The sequence below is a fragment of the Dendropsophus ebraccatus genome, chromosome 10, assembly GCF_027789765.1.
Source record: "Dendropsophus ebraccatus isolate aDenEbr1 chromosome 10, aDenEbr1.pat, whole genome shotgun sequence".
NCBI classification, from domain to species: domain Eukaryota; kingdom Metazoa; phylum Chordata; class Amphibia; order Anura; family Hylidae; genus Dendropsophus; species Dendropsophus ebraccatus.
Genome location: NC_091463.1, coordinates 36,206,730 through 36,227,105, shown reverse-complemented (window position 1 = coordinate 36,227,105; position 20,376 = coordinate 36,206,730). Strand labels below are relative to the sequence as shown.

Below are 20,376 nucleotides of genomic sequence, written 5' to 3'. Positions count from 1 at the left end.
GAGGGCTGACCTATCTTTATTAGCTGCTCTATTTCGTGCCTCGTCCAGAAGATTCCTTGGATATTCCCTCTGCAGTAGGCGTTGAGTGAGGTCATCCCCCTGGCATTGGAACGACTTCATTGTACTGTTAATACAGCGGAGCCAGAGGAACTGGCTGTAAGGCACCGCTTTCTTGGTAGCCTCTGTGTAATAGCTATCATATCTCAGCAGGGTATTAGAAGCCGTGGGTTCCTGTAGCCAGTAGTTTCCAACCCTAGACCCTTTTTATGCAAAAGCATATTGTAATGGCTTCTCTAAATATACAAAATATAACATCCTTAACAGAAAGTCACATCTAAGTCACATGCCCCAAATAATTAGTGTGACTTGCTTGCTTTTATTACAGTATAGATAGCCAAATTGCAAAAAAAAAAGCCACAAGCAGGCTAATTGTGAGGTTCGTGGTGGCATGTGACCAGAATACCATCAAGAATGGATTTTTGGCAAATGTCTCATCACAGTCGTGCTAGATTGCATGGTGTTGCTGCAGTATTTCAAAATGGGAAATATTGTGTTGAACTTTAATCCAAAATACCCCATTGAGCATGTACAATATTTTCTCTTTTAGTTCTTCACTTACAAAGTTTCTTTCCTTGCCCCTTCCCCAGCTCAGTTTCATCCACAATTCACTGAGAGATCAGATTATGTGCTGCCTATACAAGTTTATGCAGAGGGTAAGGGTGTGGTAGGAGATTGGAGAGAGAGTGGGTTCAGAGAGCAGGGGCAGAGACACTATAAGTTAGTGGTGACACCTGCAGACCAGAAACCTGGTGAAAATGCCATAAACCAGTTATATCATGACCAGATATAGTGCTCCTCCTTGTGTTTTTTTCCTCCATATTTTCGCATGTAATTGAGTGTAAATATTCATCGGTGTTTGTATTCTTGTTGTCAGTCCTGTAAGCAGCTCATTTAAAACTAATATATATGTGATTAAAAAATAGCGTATTATAATACATGAGTAGAGAATATCATGAACAGGAATGACGGTCATTTGTCTGACTTATATTTTGCAGATCCCAAATGCCCTGGAAATGTGGACTTACAGACCAGTGATTGGGACATTAAAACCATTACCAGTGCTTTAAAGTTCTACCTCAGGTATCTATGAATCATACAGGGAGACAACGTCACTGGTGAGGCCCAGTTAGGAGGCAGTTTTTCTACCCTTTCTATGGCTTCACCAGTCTTGGCCACTTTTACATGGCAGCATTAAGGCCACTATTTTGCATCCATGCTTTTAAACCAAAACTCAGGAAGAGGCAAGGGTTGCAAATCTTTCCATTTCCATATTTTTATTTGTAGGTTCTACTAGTAATGCAAATTACTTCCAAATAGTAATGCAAATTACTAACTACTGGCACAGCCAGCCATGCTAAAGTGGCCTTAGAAACATGTCTGACAGAGTTTTGTGCTTATTGTAATGTTCTGCTGGCCACAGATTTTCAGGAGTGAGACCCAGTGCTATCATTTACTTTTGATATGTCTGATGACATCCACAGCGGAACCACGGTCCCTACATCTGCTGTCAGGCCCTGTTTGCTATAACATAATAAACCAGAAAAGCACAATTCATGCTAAATGTTTACATAGTATAAATCACTTTATGAGTAGCTTTATGGGCCGGCATAGTGCAGCTGCTTGGAATTATAGACTTCTATCAGTTTGTACTAAGACTGTTTTCTCTTGCAGGAATCTCTCTGAGCCAGTTATGACATACAAGCTGCATCGGGATCTCGTATCCGCTGCAAGTAAGAGCTTTTTATTGTTTTATATATCAAACAGAACTGATCTTGTACATATGTTTGGTCGGCTATAAGCCACCTGTTTTTATATGCAAATTGATTGTATTCTATGCAGTAAAATAAAAATAAAAAACATGGATGCAGCATTCAGCGAATATGAAAAAAAAATTCATAATATAGTGTAATAAAGGTGAAAAAAAGTAATATGCAGCCTCTGGCTATGTTCACACTACGTAAAAAACGCGGTTGTATTTCATAACTACGGCCGTATTTGCGCAAACAACAGCCTTTATTTTGCGAATAACGTCCATTGTTTGCGCAAATATGGCCGTTGTTATGAAATACGGCCGTGTTTTTTTACATAGTGTGAACATAGCCTCTCAGGATATGCTGAGCCTGCATGTTTGAATTAATTTTTTTTCCTCCACTTTTTTCACACTATATTCAAGCTGTGTTGCAGTTTTTTGCCGTAGAAATATAAAATGTGGAAATCCACATGGTTTTTGCTTAAATGGTTTCAGGCTTCCCTCCATTCGATAGCCAATGTGACCTGTAACGTTTGTAAATCAATTAAAAATTAGTCGTGCCTCTGATAAACAGCTCTTGCCTCCCTTCACTGCCTGTCCACTGCTTTATGTTAGGCCTAGTCCATTTCTAATAACAGAGAATTAAATATAGAATGCAGGAAGGGGGGTTAGGGCTTGTGCTATGAAAGAGAGGGCCCGTCTGCCTCCACCAAAGTATCCACACTGTCCCTGAAAGGTAAATCAATGCTTCCCTCTCAACTCAACAGCAACAACAGTTCAGTGCTTAGTGGAACCCCCTTATTTGCTGTTTTTTTTTTTTTTGCTTTTTCTTTTATTTCTGCTCAGAGAGCAATTTGATTAAATAACCTCTTCTGCCTCCACATGTCATCTATAGTAGTGTACTGTGCCAGCCTGTTCCATCCAGAGCAGTGTAATGGCATAGCAGGGAGGAGTAGGTATTGTGCTGTTTAACTATTGATCAATCATCTAAGAGAAAGGAAGTGTTTGCATGTGGTGTACTTAATCAAATCACTCGTGTGCAAGCTTTGGTTCTGCCCCTGAAATCCCTGTCTCTGAGAGAGAGAATAAGAAATAGCTGTGCTCTATGGAGGGGAGAAAGGGCAATGAAATCGCCTTGAAGAGTTACTCTAACTATACCATGCAAGTCTTTTGAAACAATAAAAATGGACATTATACTGGTGGTATTATCAAGAATGTGTGGCTTGGTTTGTCCAATTTTAAATAATGTGGAGGATCCAAGAATGATAATAAACCATGTGCTGCGACCAAGAGAGGAAGTGAGTAATATGTACTCTAACCGCAAAAGAATTGAAGCAGAATGTTCTCTGGCCTGGAGAATGAAGAAGATTGCAAAGCGCCAAGAGGGAAGTGTGTGGTAAAAGTGTGAGAAGGACGTTTGAGAAGTTTTATCGTACCTTATCTCCTGTTTGGGTATAGGTGGGCCAGTGAATGTAAAATGCTTAGATTGCTGTAGCGGGGGTGACTGGTCACCTCTCTGGCCTGTGATTGGCTGCCTTATCATATGTCCATGTAGAGGTATAGAGACTAGTCCCCACCCAGGAAGCACAGGAATAACATTGGTGGAGGAGTGGTAAGGTGAGTATGTCTTCTTTGAGAAGATTGTAAAAAAGTGGCTGAACAACACTTTTTTGTGTTATTATGTGTGAAAATAGACTGAAAGACAGACAGATGGAGAGATATGGACAGACAAAACAGTAAAAGACATACAGGCAGCCAGACAGATGTAGACCGATGTACTGATACAAATAATATATCTATATATAGTAAAAATAAAACATATACACCATCCTACATGTTGATGCATACAGGCATCTCAGTGGTCGGCTCTGTTACCTAGAAATGTTTGAGTCCTAACAATATGGAAATTTGGAAACATCTGCATGGAGTCTGTGTGTTTTACCTGTGTCTGAGTTTTTTATTGCACGTACTCCAGTTTCCTCCCACTATCCAAAAAATAAACTAATAGGTTCATTGACATCATATGGAACTGGCCCTAGTGTCCGACATAGGGAAATTCAGTGGAAAAGTTCTGATTGGTAACCCCATTGGAAACAGGGTTTGATAGGAATGGTAACAATTTATGGATAGAGATACTAAATATGTTGTTGCTATATAAGTAACATGTAAGAGAAATATGAGATATGTACAGTTAAAGGGAAACTAATAGCAGGTTAGAAGGCCGTAACCTGCTATTATGTTCTCATAGAGTCAAGTACGCTGAGAATAAAGGTCATTTTCTTACCTTCATTTAGTTTCCATTAAATCTTCAGTTTATTAATATGTAAATTAGGTGGTTTGGTGCACTCAGGACTACAACCCTCAGTTTATCAAGTATCCTTCATGTATGCCATTTTACTACAATGCATATATTGTACTAAAAAATCTGCCAATCCTTCTTCTAACAGAATCTGAGAATTTGGATTACAGACTGGGAGCTATTCATTGCTCGGTGTATAGACTGCCAGACAATCATCGGGAAATGCTGGAGCTTATTATACGGCACCTATCAAGGTAAGAACAAGCCTTTAGAGGGCTAACCCTAAATTAGACTTTAAAGAGACTCTTTACGTAGGTTTATGCTGTCCTATCTAAGGGTAACATAAACTAGTGACAGAGGAGCTGAACAGAATAATGTATTACTTAAATTGTTCTATGCAGCTGATTCAGAGATATAAAAAAACACAAAAAAGCAACGTGCTCCTGCCCAGTGTGAATGGTGTTCTAGGAGAGCTGAGCAAACATGTCTTTTTTCTGTATTCAGAGATATTTTCCTGAATAACATAATAAGTAATAAGTAGTCCTCTCCATTATGTACTTGAGCCCATGGATATTCATGAGAAGTTGAAAACTCCGCCCACCAGCTGATGATTGGCCGTTATCTATCAATGCTGTGTATAGGCAGTCACCTGTCAATAAGCAGCTGGAGGGCGAGGGGAGGGGTGTGGCAAGAATCCTATTCTCCTGCATATTAGGTGAACAGTTGAACAGAGTGATGTAACTAATATACCGATCTGTTCAGCATTTATATCTCTAGTTCATGCTGTCCTTGTTTAAGGCGCCATAAACCTAGTGACAGATTCCCTTTAACTTCTGTGTGTGATATTGGAGAGAACATATGTAAGCATGGCCACCTCTCCACCGATCTCTGTGATACAAGTGTATGCCCTTTACCTCTTTTAACCCCTAAATTCATTCTCTAGTCAGTGTGTCCCAGAGGACTAGAGAGTAAATAAATGTAATGAGTATAACTACAGATACTGTCTGTAGCTTGCATAAATAATTTTATTGCCAGATTCTTTAAATATCAACTGTACCATTTGGGGGTCATTTTCACCATGTGACATGATGTGCACTATATTGCAGAGTATGTGAACACAGTAAAGAGAACCTCATGTCTCCTTCCAATATGGGGGTTATTTTTGGACCAACTTTGATGAGGGCCCAAGAAGACACCGTGGCTGCCATGATGAACATCAAATTCCAAAATATTGTTGTGGAGCTTCTCATAGAACATTGTAACAAGGTATGTAATATACAACGTATACCCAAAGCTGAGCATGAAAGGCTTCTCGAAATGCCAGTGTCACCAACTCTCCCACAATGTAAGGTCCTTTCTTCTATTCACTGTTATGGGAGACTGTTTTTGTCCATCAGACTTGGCACGCTTGAAAGCTATGGTATAAAACAGTAGGATTGTGAATGGATGGCCGTCTTCACTGTAGCAGCGAAACTATGTGTGCACATAAATTACATTGTTGTATAAAGATAAGTTTTTGGCCCATATATGTAGGATGACCAGTTGAGAAGATTGCCAACAAGTGTTTTAGGTCCAAAATGAACAATAAAATGTCTCTAGTTTAGTCCCTGGTGTACATAAGATATATTAAGACCATATGAGAGCTGCATTTACGGTCAGTTCTTTGGTTGTAAATTCTTTTTATTTTGTGAGAATGGACACTGAAGCTTTACGAAGAATAACCATGAGTTTTATTCTGAATGTGCAAAGAAGCATGAGGAGCCAGACGTGACCCTCCTTACAGATGAATAGCCAAGTAATATAAGGACAGGCCACTCTTGGTTGGCCCTAACAATTATATAGGTTATATTTATTTCTTACTGCTCTCACAGAAACAAAAAAACCGAACTATGCTAATTGAAGTTGTTTTCATTTAAATAGTTTTTGATAACAAATCTGAGAGACCATTTAAATATATTACCCATAATAAAGGTTGGGGGTTCTTAGACTTATTTATAAGAAATAATGGTCAGTAAGGGTCATACCTGTAGGCTTTTGGATAGAATCCAGGTACAGTGGTAATGTTCACTAATGTGTCTTTGCAAATAGGTTTCAGGTGATATCTTAATTTTCTCTACCAAATTAACAAAGTTCAGGACAATCTTTAACATTTCGTTGGACTTTTGTATAGGTCTTTTGGGAAACCAAGTCAATAGGAAATGAGCAACCAGCAGTCTCTAAAAGGCAAAGTCTCTTGTTAATTGGAACACAAGGGACATTTTGTCCTTTTTGCGTGTCACATTAGGATTATGTCGTGTATCATTGCTGTATCCATGACACAAATACATAAACACATGTTTTCTCTTACCACAGAGTGCCATCATATCACAATACAACAGTGCTTTTCCGTAGGCATATAGTAGACATACCTACCAATCATCCCAGATCCAGCAGGACGTTCCCGATTTTGGAGTGATCTCCCACTGTCCTGGGATGGCCCCCATATGTTTCGTTCCCCACTGGGTGCTGCCGGCAGTGGTGCATGTGACTCTTTAGGGGCCTATTCCACAGAGCGATAATCTGGATATCACTCAGTGGAATAGAGAAAACGATCAGCCGATGATCGTGTCATTGGCTGATCGTTTATTTAGGCCCAAACCTAAAATCATTGGTCACCCACCGCGCATCGCTGTGTGGAATAGCGATGTGTGGCGGGCGACGGACGATTTGAGAAGCAGCATACATTACCTAGCAGAGCTTCTCCTCTGCTCCGTCTTCCTCCCCGGGTCCCGCGCACAGCAGCGGCTTCAGTGCGGCCTGACTGAGCTGTCAGACTGCTCAGCTAATCACTGTCCAGGACCGCCACGGCCAGTGATTGGCTGAGTGGTCTGACAGCTTAGTCAGGCCGCTCCAGAGTTGATGCTGCACCGCGGGGCCCGGGGAGGAAGACGGAGCGGAGGAGAAGTCCTGCTAGGTAATGTATGCTGCAAGGACATCGGTAACGATCATCGAGCCGTGGAATAGGCCAGTAAATGAGCGGCGATCTAGCAGATCGGCGCTCGCTTACATTGTTGATCGGCCCGTGGAATAGGGCCCTAACTGTGATTGCTGCTGAGCTCACAGTTAAATGCATTAAGTGACATCAAGAAGCCATTAGTTCCCTGCTCTGCCAATACTCTTGTGGCTGCAGACTGGTTTGCCTCCAGCCACAAGACGCCCCTCCCTCCCCCAGCACTCAGGTGCATGAGTGATGTCACTTCTGCCAGGTATTATATATATACAGGAGATGCCTACCAGGGGGGATGCACAGCTGGGAAAGGGGGGGGAGGGGATAAAACTAACAGGGGGATGGCTACAAAGGGGGAGAATGGTTAATTAACAAGGGTATGCCTACATGGGGGGAGGTAACTACCAGGGCAGATGCCTAAATTGGGGGGAGTGAAGGTAACTACCTGGAAAGATGCCTATATGGGGGGAGGGGGTCTAAGGGGAATGACTACATGGGGGGGGGGGGAGAGTCTACTTACTAGGGGACTAACAGTGGGGATGCCTACATTGGGGGTGGGGGATAAGCTACCAAGGAAAAATACCTGCATGGGCATGCTATCTGCTGGAGGGATGTTAGTGGGTGTTACTTTGGTGTAATAGTATAATGGTAATATTCACTATGTGGTGGTAATGGTGGTGGTGAAGGTGTGTTGATAATATATGTTTCTTATATGCTGGTATTATCAGCCTTGTTGCACTGGATTTAATAATTATATTGTGGTATAAGTCACTATGTGGTAAAGGTGCAGCGATAATTTGTTTATTACAGTATATGGCTGCGTTCACACTACGTATTTTTCACTCAATATATTTCAGTCAGTATTGCAACCAAAACCAGGAGTGGATTAAAAACACAGAAAGGATCTGTTCACACAATGTTGAAATTGAGTGGATGGCCGCCATATAACAGTATATAACGGCCATTATTTCAATATAACAGCCGTTGTTCTAAAATAACAGCAAATATTTGCCATTAAATGGCGGCCATCCACTCAATTTCAACATTGTGTGAACAGATCCTTTCTGTGTTTTTAATCCACTCCTGGTTTTGGTTGCAATACTGACTGAAATGTAATGACTGAAATATACACATACTGACTGAAATAAACGTAGTGTGAACGCAGCCTTAACTGGTAATATTGGTATTATTGCTTCCCTGGATTTGGTCAGTTTACCGGTATGGTTTGAATCCACTTCTGGCTTTTCAACATTTTCTGCTACAAAAAATCTGCAACACATGGTGCTACCCTTGTTTGAACAGCAGTGGGGTAAGTGTTTGGGCGTACTGTGCTGTGGTTGTGGCTATAGGGTGTGCACATTGCCTTGAATGTTCCTCTTTGCTCTAAGCAGGAGTTAGTAGCTATATGTAGGTAAATCTACTAGTCCATCATACAGTTATCTCTGCTGCATCTGTATCCTAGGTAATACAACAAATTACATATATTCCATTAGACCAAGTTATTTGAAGCTATGACTTTATTGTGAACCGTAGAACAGTTCAGTAAGATTGAGACCTGTGTCATCAGCTGTCATTTGCAAAAACTAAAGTAGTGTCTTGTAAATCCGTCCCTGGAAAAGATTTCAGGAGGAAAATGTTCTCAGAATCTCCTGGAACATTCATCCTTACATGACCTGAAACATCATCTGCTATGCATGTACTAGTGCAGACAGTGACGTCAACTCCAAGCTCTTTTTTCCATTGAATTCTCCCTTTTTGCCTATGCAGTGGTCTAGTCTGCTGTAGTGTACGTAACCTCTTCCCATGTACTGTGGAATGTCTGTACGCAGTGATCTGCCTCCATATTGGAGCTTTATATAGTGCACCACTGAAATGCTGCATACTAATACATACAAGTACAAAGCATTCTTCTCATTCCATAGCAACTTACATGGAACTTCTCCTCATTACTCTAATAGGAGTCATATTATTGCAGTCACTTATTCTTTTCTTATGCAATTCCTTCAATACAAGTTTGTGTGCATAGAACAGATATAAAGGTGTGGTATAATATACGTCCACCCTTCAATTTTTTTTACTTTTAGAAAGTTTTTTTTTTATTGGTTTTTAGCATAACAAAGGTTAAAACATCCTTAGAAAAGACACCTGTGCCTCTCAAGCTCATTCAACCAACTCATATATATATATATATATATATATATATATATATATATATATATATATATACTGTGTATATATATATATATATATATATATATATATATGCTATGTTCACACAACGTCAAAAATATTGAAAAGGCGTCCGATTTTCATATGTGGACGCGGATGTCAAAATAATGAACATGATCATTATTTTCGGGCATCTTTTAGCAAACAGCGGACGTTTTTTATTAGTTGTTCACACGCAGTTTTTCTTTTGTCACCATTCTTTCTCCATTTAAATTCAATGGACTTTTCAATGAAGCCGCATCCAAAGAGCAATTAGTAACCCCAAACTAGAATAATACACTAACACCAGTCATTGCACTAAGGGGAGGCCAGGCTGCTAAGTGACGTCCGTTATTTTAGACTAAAAATGACGGACGTCATTTTAAATGGAGCTGAAAAAACAAACATTGTGTGAACACACACACATATATATATATAGTAAAAACCCTTGTAAACATGGACACCCCAAGATATTTTACATTAACTTCATAAAATCACTTAGAGGAAACAAAATGTTCTACAACCAATTTATTTGTTTCAAGGAAATAACCTCTAAATCCCATGTCATAAAGTGAGAAAAGGAACTCAACACTAACTTTATAGAAAGTAGCAGCCTAAAAGTGCACTTTAAGGGTACAAACCCACACACCGTATACGCAGCAGATACACAACAAATACGCAGCAGATTTGATGGTTTAGATTTGATGCTGTGTTCAGTTATTTAGATCTAATCTGCTGCGTATTTGCTGCGTATCGCAGCAGTAAATACGCTGCGTATACGGTGTGTGGGTTTATACCCTGAACCTTTTTATATAATGCTGCCCTTATATACAACATAATAAACATGCTTCCCCTGGTGTCCTCCTGCAGTGTCTCTGGGTCCCCCACTGAATATTGCCACCGCCACTTCTAAGATGTATTGGTGGTCCGCTCAGCTGATTATCTGAGTGGGCTTTCATTGCAGAGTCAGTCTCTGGAGTGGCAGCAGTAATGTGGGGGACACAAAGACGCCAAAGGAGGACACCAGGGGACCTTTGTGAGGTAAGAATAGCATTCTTATTATGGTGCATAATGGCAACATTATATAAAAATCTTTGAAAGTGTCGTAGTACCCCTTTCAAGGGGTCCTGTGGCAAGCTAAAAAAAATGGGATATTCAAAAAAGCTTTTTTTATCCTCCTCTATACCACTTCTTTCTAAGGACCCCCAGCTATGAACAGGGCTACAGATTTGCATTCACATCTGTTTGTAAAGCGTCTGCAGTTGCGCTAACCCCTTCAATGAATGATTTATGCTGCAAATATGGGCTGCAAGATGGCTTGCCCTTTTTTAAACAGACGTGTCTATGAGGCCACAGAAATTAATAGGGCCACACATGTGTAGGATTATCAGATGTATTCTGTCCCATTGTGAGCAGAAAACTAAGCCTTATAATAAATGTGTCAGATGACAGACACCGGCAGTGCCCATGGATCCCATTAACCTTCATGTATATGCTGCTGTCTATAAAATAGAGGTGTGTCATCGCCAGTACAAATGTGAAGAAACTTTATGCCCCCCTGTTGCCAACTCCTGCTGCCCTTATTATTATTATTATTATTATTATTATTATGAAGTTTACGGCAGGTTTTCTTTTGTGTTTATATAGTTTTACTATTATCTGAATTATACGTAATTATTTTGATCTGGAGGTTATTGTCCCACAAATATCCACAAGATCGCTGCATTTTTGTATCTCACAAGCATCGGCGTATTGCTTGAGAAAGTTGCTAGCAACTAAGTAAAATCACCCTGCAGTCACAGCCTACAATACATTATTTTTAAGTTGGGAATTATTAATATCTTTTTGTTTTACTAAATCATTAACTGATACTTCTGATCTTAGTATAAGGATGTTATGCAAAAGTAGCATTTACTGTTGTGTAGTATGAGGGCGACCACTAGAGGGAGCATGAATACAATGTTATGCACAAGAAGAGCCGCTGTATACTTCACTTTCCTCTGCAAACGCTCCTATTATTAACAGAAAATGGTGTGGGGTCAGAATGGAGACTCAGGACCCTGTACAGCATAGGCTTCTAATTTGGATCAAGTTATGGCAATCCAATTATTTGTGTGTAATATTTGTCCTTTTATACTTGAATAATATGTCTGTCATTTATTTTTTCCTTGTACAAAGTTTCTTCTCTGTAAGGTGTCGTTTATAAATGTTTTTTTCCCCTCTGTCCTGCAGATATTTTCTGGCCCTCCTGAAGACAGCGCTGCTCCCCCTGTCCCTCCACCCAGGATAACACCCCGGACACACAAACCCATAACTATCTCTAAGCGACCGGTCCGAGGGCGAAATGCTTTGTATCTTGGACACAGTGAAGAAGGTAAAGCATGTTACTATATTGTCTCTTTATACCATACCGTACAGTACACCTCAGACTATTCACTGAACAAGTCAGTAAAACATATAGTTATGGAAGGTTTAAAAATGTCCTACAAAAAAGTTAATGGGGGAAATGTACACTCCATGTAAAGTCTCCAGGAGGATGACAGCTCATTTTTGTAAGGTACATTTTGAAGGTATGAAGAAGGGTACAAGTTGATCATAGGACATCAATACTTCTAGCAGTTAGCGATAATCTGCACAGGACCCTAACTGGAAGAGTACGGGCGATAATTGCTATGTGTAATAGAAGACAACAAAGATGTACGATGTCGGCTGATCGTTGTCTTTCAACATGTTGAAACATCAGTAAGCTTAGTAGTAGCGATTCACTGCCGTCGCCGATCTGTGCAATCTAACAATCACCCAGACAGCCCCCTCCCCCTCAACTTACCCGCTCACTGTCAGTGTGCATAATATGGCCCTTAGGGTTAGAGATAGCAGCAGGGAGGGGCAGCGAGGTATACACCAGCTCAAAGTATGCACAGAAGGGAGAGAATCCATGGAGGACAGATCAGGCAAATAAAGTGAGGTGATAAGTGCAAGAATAGAAAAAGGTCTATTCTTGGTAAAGGTCATCAGTATCTGATATGTGGGATGTTGACTAGATTTGCTCTACCTGGATGTACGTAGAGAACAGAGCCAGTCCCACATGGCTCCATTCATTGTGTAGAGGCCATGCAAGGTACTGCAGCTCAGCTCCCATTACACAGTGAATGGAGTGTTGCTGTGTGAATGCTGTGTGTTTCCTCATCTGTTCATTGAGTACATTTAAAGACCCCGCTGATCAGATATGGATGGACTATACTAAGGATAGACCATCAATTACAAAGTCATGCAATTGAAGACAGATTCTTTAAAGAATTACTCTAGAGAAACAACATTATGGTGCCAGAAGATTATACTAATTAGCGAAAAGCTTCTATAGAAACTCTAGAGAAACCCTTCCACTACTTACCAGCTGCCCCGTACAAAGTCATTAATATATGAGACCCTTTTTTTGCGATATATTATTTACAGTATGCTTTAAAGATATGCAGTCTGATGATATTTGAGGACCATTTATATGACTTCCTCATTATAGAAGAAAACTATTATTTAGAGGTCTAGCTATTTAACTATTCAATTATCCATTAGTTTTTTTTTATTCAGATGATGGATCCATACAGAATGGGAATGGTGTTATCACAAACAGCGACCACCCTCTTCCTTTGCAACGAAAGAAGCTGCCGCCTCGAGCAGATACCCAGAGTTCCACAGATGAATGCCCTGAAGTGGATGTGGCAAAAATGGTCACAATGATGCAAGAAAGAGGGTCCAAGACCAGCTTGAACCACACAAATGGCGATCTGCCTATATATTCAGTGCCAAGTAAAGCATCTCCTTTGTATTCCAAGAGGCCTATAGTCCGTCCCAGAGAAGGTTAGATTATTTCCACTGTTCACTACAACCTCATAAAATGGAACAATATCCAGGTCATGAACTATTTCCATTGCTTTAACCTCTAGGTGATTTAGAGAATATCAATAAAGTCCGTTCACCTGGAGAGCGGCCAGTTATTTCACGTCCACCAGTAAGACCACCGGACCCTCCATGTAGAGTGGCCTTGATGCCCAAAATTGAGCCCAAAACAGACGTCAACTCCGGTGTCAAAGAGGATAACCCATCCTCAGTGTGAGTAGTAAAGGCATAGTACGAGTCTTAAAGGGGTAGTGCGGCGGTAAAGAATTATTCACAGACTAACACACATTACAAAGTTATACAACTTTGTAATGTATGTTATGTCTGTGAATGGCCCCCTTCACGTGTCCCCCCACCCCCACCTGTGTACCCGGAAGTGTGGTGCGCTATACTCACCTGTCACGTGCCGACACCCGTCTCTGATCTTCAGCGAGTGACGTCTTCTTCGGGCGGCCGGCGAACAGCTCCGACTGTTCCAAATGCCGGCCGCCTTGTGCTCAGCCAATCGCGGCTGAGCAGCTGATGAAGCGGCCGCGTCATCAGCCGCAATTGGCTGAGCATAACTGTGCTCAGCCAATCGTGGCTGAGCACAGTTGTGACACGGCGGAGGGGGGACGGGCGGCAGCGACTCGGCCGTCCGTCCGAAGATGACGTTTGGCACAAGATGGCGGACGGCCCTCGACACGGATCAGGTAATGTATAACGCACCAACACTTCCGGGTACACAGGTGGGGGTGGTGGGACACGGGGAACGGGGCCATTCACAGACATAACATACATTACAAAGTTTTATAACTTTGTAATGTGTGTTATTCTGTGAATAATTTCTGAGAGCCGCACTACCCCTTTAAAGAGACATGTGAATAGAAACATTTTCATCCTCTGATATTAATGGTATTTCCTTTACTTCACAGTGTTGCCTCCCGTACCAAATTCTTTGAGAAGGCATCAAGACCAAGGGGAAGGTGCTACTTTTTTTGTTAAATGTTCTGTCTCCACTTTGTCTCCTTGTCCTGTCAGTATTACTTCTAGTGCACCCTAATTTACAGCAGCCCACACGTACCTTCTGTATGAACCTTCATTCAGCAATAAGCCACACAGGACTACATGAAGGTGTCATATTGAGTTCAGTACAGGAAGTGTCGTATGATACTAATCTTGGTGTTGTCCATTTATACATTACTCTTTAAAGAAGCAGTCAGTATCAGTTTACCATCATTCCATCCACTATATTGGAGAGTTCTTCTTTATTCTGTGCAGCACTAAGCCATATACTGTGTTTGGAAACACCCCCTAATGCTATAAGACTGCTGCTTCATTTCCCATTAGGCCTCATGTCTAATCTGTAACATTGACAATGTAATTTATTGGAAGCAATTCAAACTGTCTTCTGCCAAAAAGAAATCTTTTTTTTTTTTTTTTAACTGCCAGCTAGAGGTAGCTATCCAATATGTCAGTGTCCAACACAGAGCCTTGAACCGTGATTAGGAATATCTGCCAAACTAGCTTTTTGGGATTCTTGCTCCTCATCAGTACAGATGATGGTGCTGGTTGTCTAGATGAGATTGATACAGCCCTGGGGGATACTGTCTCTCATTGAGGAGATGCAGCTGGTGTATGGGAGCCAGAGTCCTGCCATAGTTTAAAGGAAGTCACATCATGAGAGCTTGACCTCTAGACTGACTATAAGCTGCTGTGCTGGACCAGTAAATGACTGACTTGACTAATGGCAGTAGGGGCTATAAGTTGAAGTAAAGATTACAGTAGAAAATAAGACACCCAGCATACTCACATACTCATACAGTACAAAAATACCAAAGTCCAAATTAATCACCGCCACTACAATTCCCAGCAAAGAATGTTATGGCTTATAGGCAACACTGTTGTGCTCAGCTCTCATTTATTTCATAAGTAAAGAGAATCCTCAGCGGCACTCACCATAAAAACACCTTTTTTGAAGTATGAACACGCTTAGCAGGAACATTGAGGAAGCTTCCTCCAGGTCTATGACCATTTCACACCCTGGTGCTTTCTTAAGGAGCCTTGAGAAAGCGCCGGAGGGCGTGACACAGTCATAGACCGGGAGGGAGCGTCCATGGTGTTCCTTGTAAGCATGTTCATGCTTCAATACAGGTGTTTTTTTATGGTGAGTGCCGCTGAGAATTCTCTTTACAGTACAAGGTACAACTCATACAGTACAAGTTACAACAGACTAAAAGTAATCATCCGGGTGTTTCTTTTTTTTTTTTTTTTAAATACAATTGTTGTACATGTGTCTCTCCTTTAAAGAAGAAGTTCGGGGGGGGGGGGGGGTTAACATAAAATAGAAATGATGCTTACCGGACCTTGTGCCCACGCTGCACCACATCATTGGGCTCCCGTTCTGTGCCAGATGTTGTTTTCTCCCAGCTCTGGGGTTTATCATGACCCAGCTGAAACGTCACTAAAGAGTGGGATTAAGCCTGTTCAGCCAATTAGTGGCTGCAACGTTACTCTGCCCCAGTCACTGACACTGTGTGTGCATTGGGACAGGTAAACTTACCTTCTTTATTATTTTTCCCCATCCCTCTGCCTGAAATTATCCGCCTCTTCCCCCACCAGACTTCTCATTTAAAGGCAAGGCCTTTTGGTTACAGACACATTGTTCATCTTTACTTCTGAGACTTCTGTCTGACTTCTAGACAAGTATTACTTTATTAACACTTGTTTCTTTTTAATTTCCCTCACAGTCCTCCGTCGCCTCCCCACCGAATTCTCACAGAAGAAAGCTGAGTCTTTAAGGTATAAAAATCTTATTAAGTTTTTTTTTTTGTTTGGCGGCCCTGGGTTATAGGGACATATTGAACATGCATATTTCAAGGGCCTGCAGAAATTTCCTTTTCCTTGTTTGACATTGTTCCATTTACATTTACAAAGACACTTGCAGTTCTTCTGAGCACATTCAATGTGTAGCCGTCCTGTGCACAATCATAGATGCTAATATACAGTTTACCTGGACCATAACAGTCCATGTAAACTGGCCTGCATCCAGCTTTTCCCAGCACCTGGGAAGGAGCGGCATAGAGTGGAGCAGACTTCAAAGCTCGGAGCCTGGTGAGCAGATTGCAAAAAGGAACAAAGCAATTTGCTTCGTTCCTACTGTAGATTTGCTCATCACTACTTTGTACACAGACCATGTCCAAATGTTTTCCTCCATAGCCAGTACTTCATAGCTCTGGGGAATTATCTGTCTAGGTACGGCGCTAGATCCCCTTTATTTAGGGATTGGCTTAGTTATAATCATAGTCTACTTGTATTAAATCTATAAGAGACACACAGGTCAGTTGTAATGCATTGCATAAGCTTCTTTTCACTGATACATTGAATCAGTTCTAAGGAAGCAATACTTCAGCTCTTTCCTGGATTATGGGAATTATGAACTTTAAGAATAGGGAGTAGGAATAAAAGATTTGAAGAATACCATTGAATTGGATATAGCAGAATACTGATCTGATGGAGCTTTCCTTTTGTCATATTCACAAAGCATCAGGTGAACATACTGTTTATTAGGTGTAGATTTATACTGCAGCCGTACTGATCACAGAACTAGGCCAGGACTGTAAATGCGGCTTTGCTGTGTTGTTGTTATTTTACAATGCGATTTCTTTATTCAGATCTAAAAAATTATCCAGAATCGCCTAACGGTTCATAGACATGATTGGGAAGCCCAAAAATGACAGGAATGACAGTACTTTAAAGGAGTTGTTCAAACGAGATAAAAAAAATATGAAGTTGGGTTAACAAAATAAAAATAAAACAACAGTACTCACCTCACTGAGTTTCCACAATTACAGCAGCAATGACCTGCCCCAGCCAAGCAGGCACTTCCTTCTTTAAATATTTTAGCCCACTGCAGATATTAAGGGAGATTTACTAAGCAAAATGGTCCAGATTTATCAAAATATGTCTAACAATGTGGTGTAAACTGACCACAGTAACCAATCACAGCTCAGCTTTTAGCTCTGCTAAAATGAAACTGCGCTGTGATTGGTTGCTGTTAGTAGTTTACATCGGTTTCTCTTTTGTACAGTTCGATAAATCTGGGCCAGTGTGCCAAAAACTGGCACACATGGTGAGCAACATGATCTTTATGTGCTTTAGACAATCTTTATGCTTTACTGGAATATATTTTTTTAAATCACATTTATTATTGGCATACATCATAATTGCCCATTCTTCAACACGGAGTGAGCCTCCCATAGACTCTCATTATGACAGGGAGGCTGGCGGGATTCCGTGGCGCAGAATTCCGCCAGTTTTGCTCTGTGTGAACCGAGCCTAAGTGTACCCCCAGATCCTGTTATGGCTTTCTATTGATTATAATGCGGTTTTATATTTTTCTTTCCAGAATCTTACAATCATGTTCCATGGCTGGTCCAAGGAAAGAAGCAGATGCTTTTGCCAGAGAGGTTCCTCCTGGCATATATGGATAAGGAGTACATTCCACAGTGGGCTTTAGTGAACAGGATTCATACTGAGCCATTCCATTAGCTTTTTCCTGCAGAAGAATGACTTTGTCCCCTGTGCTGTACAACTGCTAGAAGTGACGTCTGCAACAAAACATCAGAGCTTCTGCAACCCTTATCTATTTGTACAAGGAACGGACTATACATGCTGAAAAAAGTCTAAATCCAGGAGTCGGTGAAGTAATAATAGGAGGAACAGTTACTTGTGCTCCATGTATCTGCACATAGCTTACTCCTCCACATTACTGAGATCTTACCAGGTGGTGTATACGTGGAATAAGCCGAAGCTATCGCTCATTACAAGGTTAATTCTATGAGAGAAAGAAATAGATGGTTAAAACAAAACACATAAACCTGGATGGATGAATCGAATTAGGACAAGAAAATAGATTCCGCACTGTATTGTAGTATTTATTAACTGCTTATAGGACTATTCCTTTTAGTTACAGCTGTTTACCAGTGTTTATGTCGTTAGTATGAAGGCATCAAATGATACCATTATCTTTCAAATGTCTTTTTATTCTTAGAACATGTAGAAAAAACAGAAGGTGCAATACAGATATCAGATCCAAAAGCAGAACTGAACCGAGTGCAGACGTAAGGTGTAAGATGATATGGTTAAAGGAATTGTCCATCTGATGTCTGTAACATAGAATGCCGGAGACCAATACTTTATTATACAAGAAGGACAGAAGATGAAGAATTATAGAGAAAGGAAGGGGGGGGGGGAGTCTTGTACAAGTGAGGGGGTCAAATATGAATTACATGATGTCAATTCACCTTCTTAAGAAGTTGCCTGTAAATAGACTTGTGATGGCATGGTGTAGATGAAGGGCAGTCCTATACTGACAAATGAATGAATATGTACAGTGCCTTGTTAGCAGATGAGACTATAGTGTGGAATAACCTGCCGTATGACTTACCTGACATGAGCAGGATCCCCTTATATATAGTCTGAGATCCAGGCCAGTTACGCCATCTCCCATGCATACCTTATGTAGAGTAAGATGAGCAAACATAGTAATAGGGAACTGATGACTAGAGATGAGTGAACCTGGAGCATGCTTGAGTCGATCCGAACACGAACTTTCGGCATTTGATTAGCGGTGGCTGCTGAAGTTAGATAAAGCCCTAAGGCTATGTGGAAATCATGGATATAGTCATTGGCTGTATCCATGTTTTCCAGACAACCTTAGAGCTTTATCCAAGTTCAGCAGCCCCCGCTAATCAAATACCGATCGTTCGGGTTCAGATCGACTCGAACCCGAACCCGGTTCGCTCATCTCTACTGATGACCAAATCTACAGGGCCAGCTGGATTGTTAAAGAGAGCAGAGATTTGGTGCATCCTTCCTTTCACCGCTTCTTTTTATATAACAAATGTTGCTGTGATACAATGGTGATAAATTACCATTACCTTCACTGTCCATGAGCTGCGTCTGCTATTCCAGCTCATCTCCATTCATATGGTTTTTATTTTTTTTTCTAATCCTGAATTAGACAATTTGGCACTCTGTAATATATCATTACCTGTAGCATTTGACAAAATTCTACAAGTTGTATATGAAGGACTGTGCAGCACTGGAGCTCCTATTAGGCGTAACTTAGCATAACTTTGTAATATATTACAAAGTGTCATATCATTAAAAGAAAAGTTGAAATAAAAGTTATGAAGCTGGAAGTGCGCATTAATAGGGCGGTTATTATAAGCTATATAAGACCTCATACATTCCTTATGTAATCTGTGGAAGCCAGCGACACGGCTATGTAAGGTCGGGTTCACTTGTAGCCGTAGTGCGCCATGTGGGCAATCGCCACCGTCATTTTACGCAAATTGTGACAATTTTACAAATATATTTAATAGGTGTATGGGATGACCAGGAAACATATTAGACTTGACTGAAGAAAGACTAAAATTCTGTCTCTTTTTTTTTTTTTTTCAGTGTCAGTATTTCTACCAACTAGTATGTTCCTGCTCTCAAAACATGATTAAGAGCCAGAATACACCAAAAAGCTTTGGGGAAAACACTGAAATTTTAATGGACTAAGTAAAAATACTTTCTTTTAAACCTATGACCGATGCCAGAATTTTTGTACTTTTAGGCTATGTTCACACATACTGTTTTAAAATAACCAAAATTATTTGCCATTAAATAGTGGCCATCCCCTCAATTTCAACAATGTGTGAACATAGCCTTTCTGTGTTTTCAATCCACTCCTGGTTTTGGTTGCAAAATACTGAGCAAAAATACTGTGTGGGAACATAGGCATCCAGCTAGTCCATCGGCTTTAACACACTGGTCTACTATATGCTTGTTTTGGTGATTTTTAAGTTCTTTCATCTGAAATCTATTAAAAACATGTTTTTCACTTAAAGTGACTGTACCACCAGGCCCAGGCTGAAGCACTGGAGGCGGGCCGACCCACCCTTAGTGGGAAGAAACTCCAGCCCCTCCATGACGTGACTCCATTAGAATCAATGGAACCCTATCAAAGAGGGGCGGGGGTTTCCTCCCACTAAGGGTGGGTCGGCCCGCCTCCAGTGCTTCAGCCTGGGCCTGGTGGTACAGTCACTTTAAGAACTGTGTGACCAAAAACAACACCCCAAATGGTCATGATTTGAGTTACAATACATGCACTTTTGCCCCCTATAATTGGCCATTTGGTACACGAGG

The 20,376-nt window shown here is 40.9% G+C and overlaps 1 protein-coding gene across 2 annotated transcripts in view; it reads left to right on the top strand.

The window, feature by feature from the left end:
* OPHN1 (oligophrenin 1) overlaps positions 1 to 18,807 on the top strand; it is a 90,450-nt gene extending 71,643 nt beyond the window's left edge. Inside the window, exons 16-25 of one of the 2 annotated variants that reach the window (XM_069986533.1) lie at positions 1,056 to 1,140; positions 1,732 to 1,790; positions 4,258 to 4,363; positions 5,216 to 5,375; positions 11,536 to 11,677; positions 12,889 to 13,158; positions 13,245 to 13,410; positions 14,112 to 14,162; positions 15,927 to 15,978; positions 17,585 to 18,807. In XM_069986533.1, the coding sequence (XP_069842634.1) occupies positions 1,056 to 1,140; positions 1,732 to 1,790; positions 4,258 to 4,363; positions 5,216 to 5,375; positions 11,536 to 11,677; positions 12,889 to 13,158; positions 13,245 to 13,410; positions 14,112 to 14,162; positions 15,927 to 15,969 (1,082 nt within the window). In that variant the 3' untranslated portion in view covers positions 15,970 to 15,978; positions 17,585 to 18,807. Of the gene's footprint in view, positions 1 to 1,055; positions 1,141 to 1,731; positions 1,791 to 4,257; positions 4,364 to 5,215; positions 5,376 to 11,535; positions 11,678 to 12,873; positions 13,159 to 13,244; positions 13,411 to 14,111; positions 14,163 to 15,926; positions 15,979 to 17,584 lie in introns of both variants that reach the window. The other variant, XM_069986531.1, reaches the window with a different exon arrangement.
* The last annotated feature ends 1,569 nt before the right edge of the window (positions 18,808 to 20,376 follow it).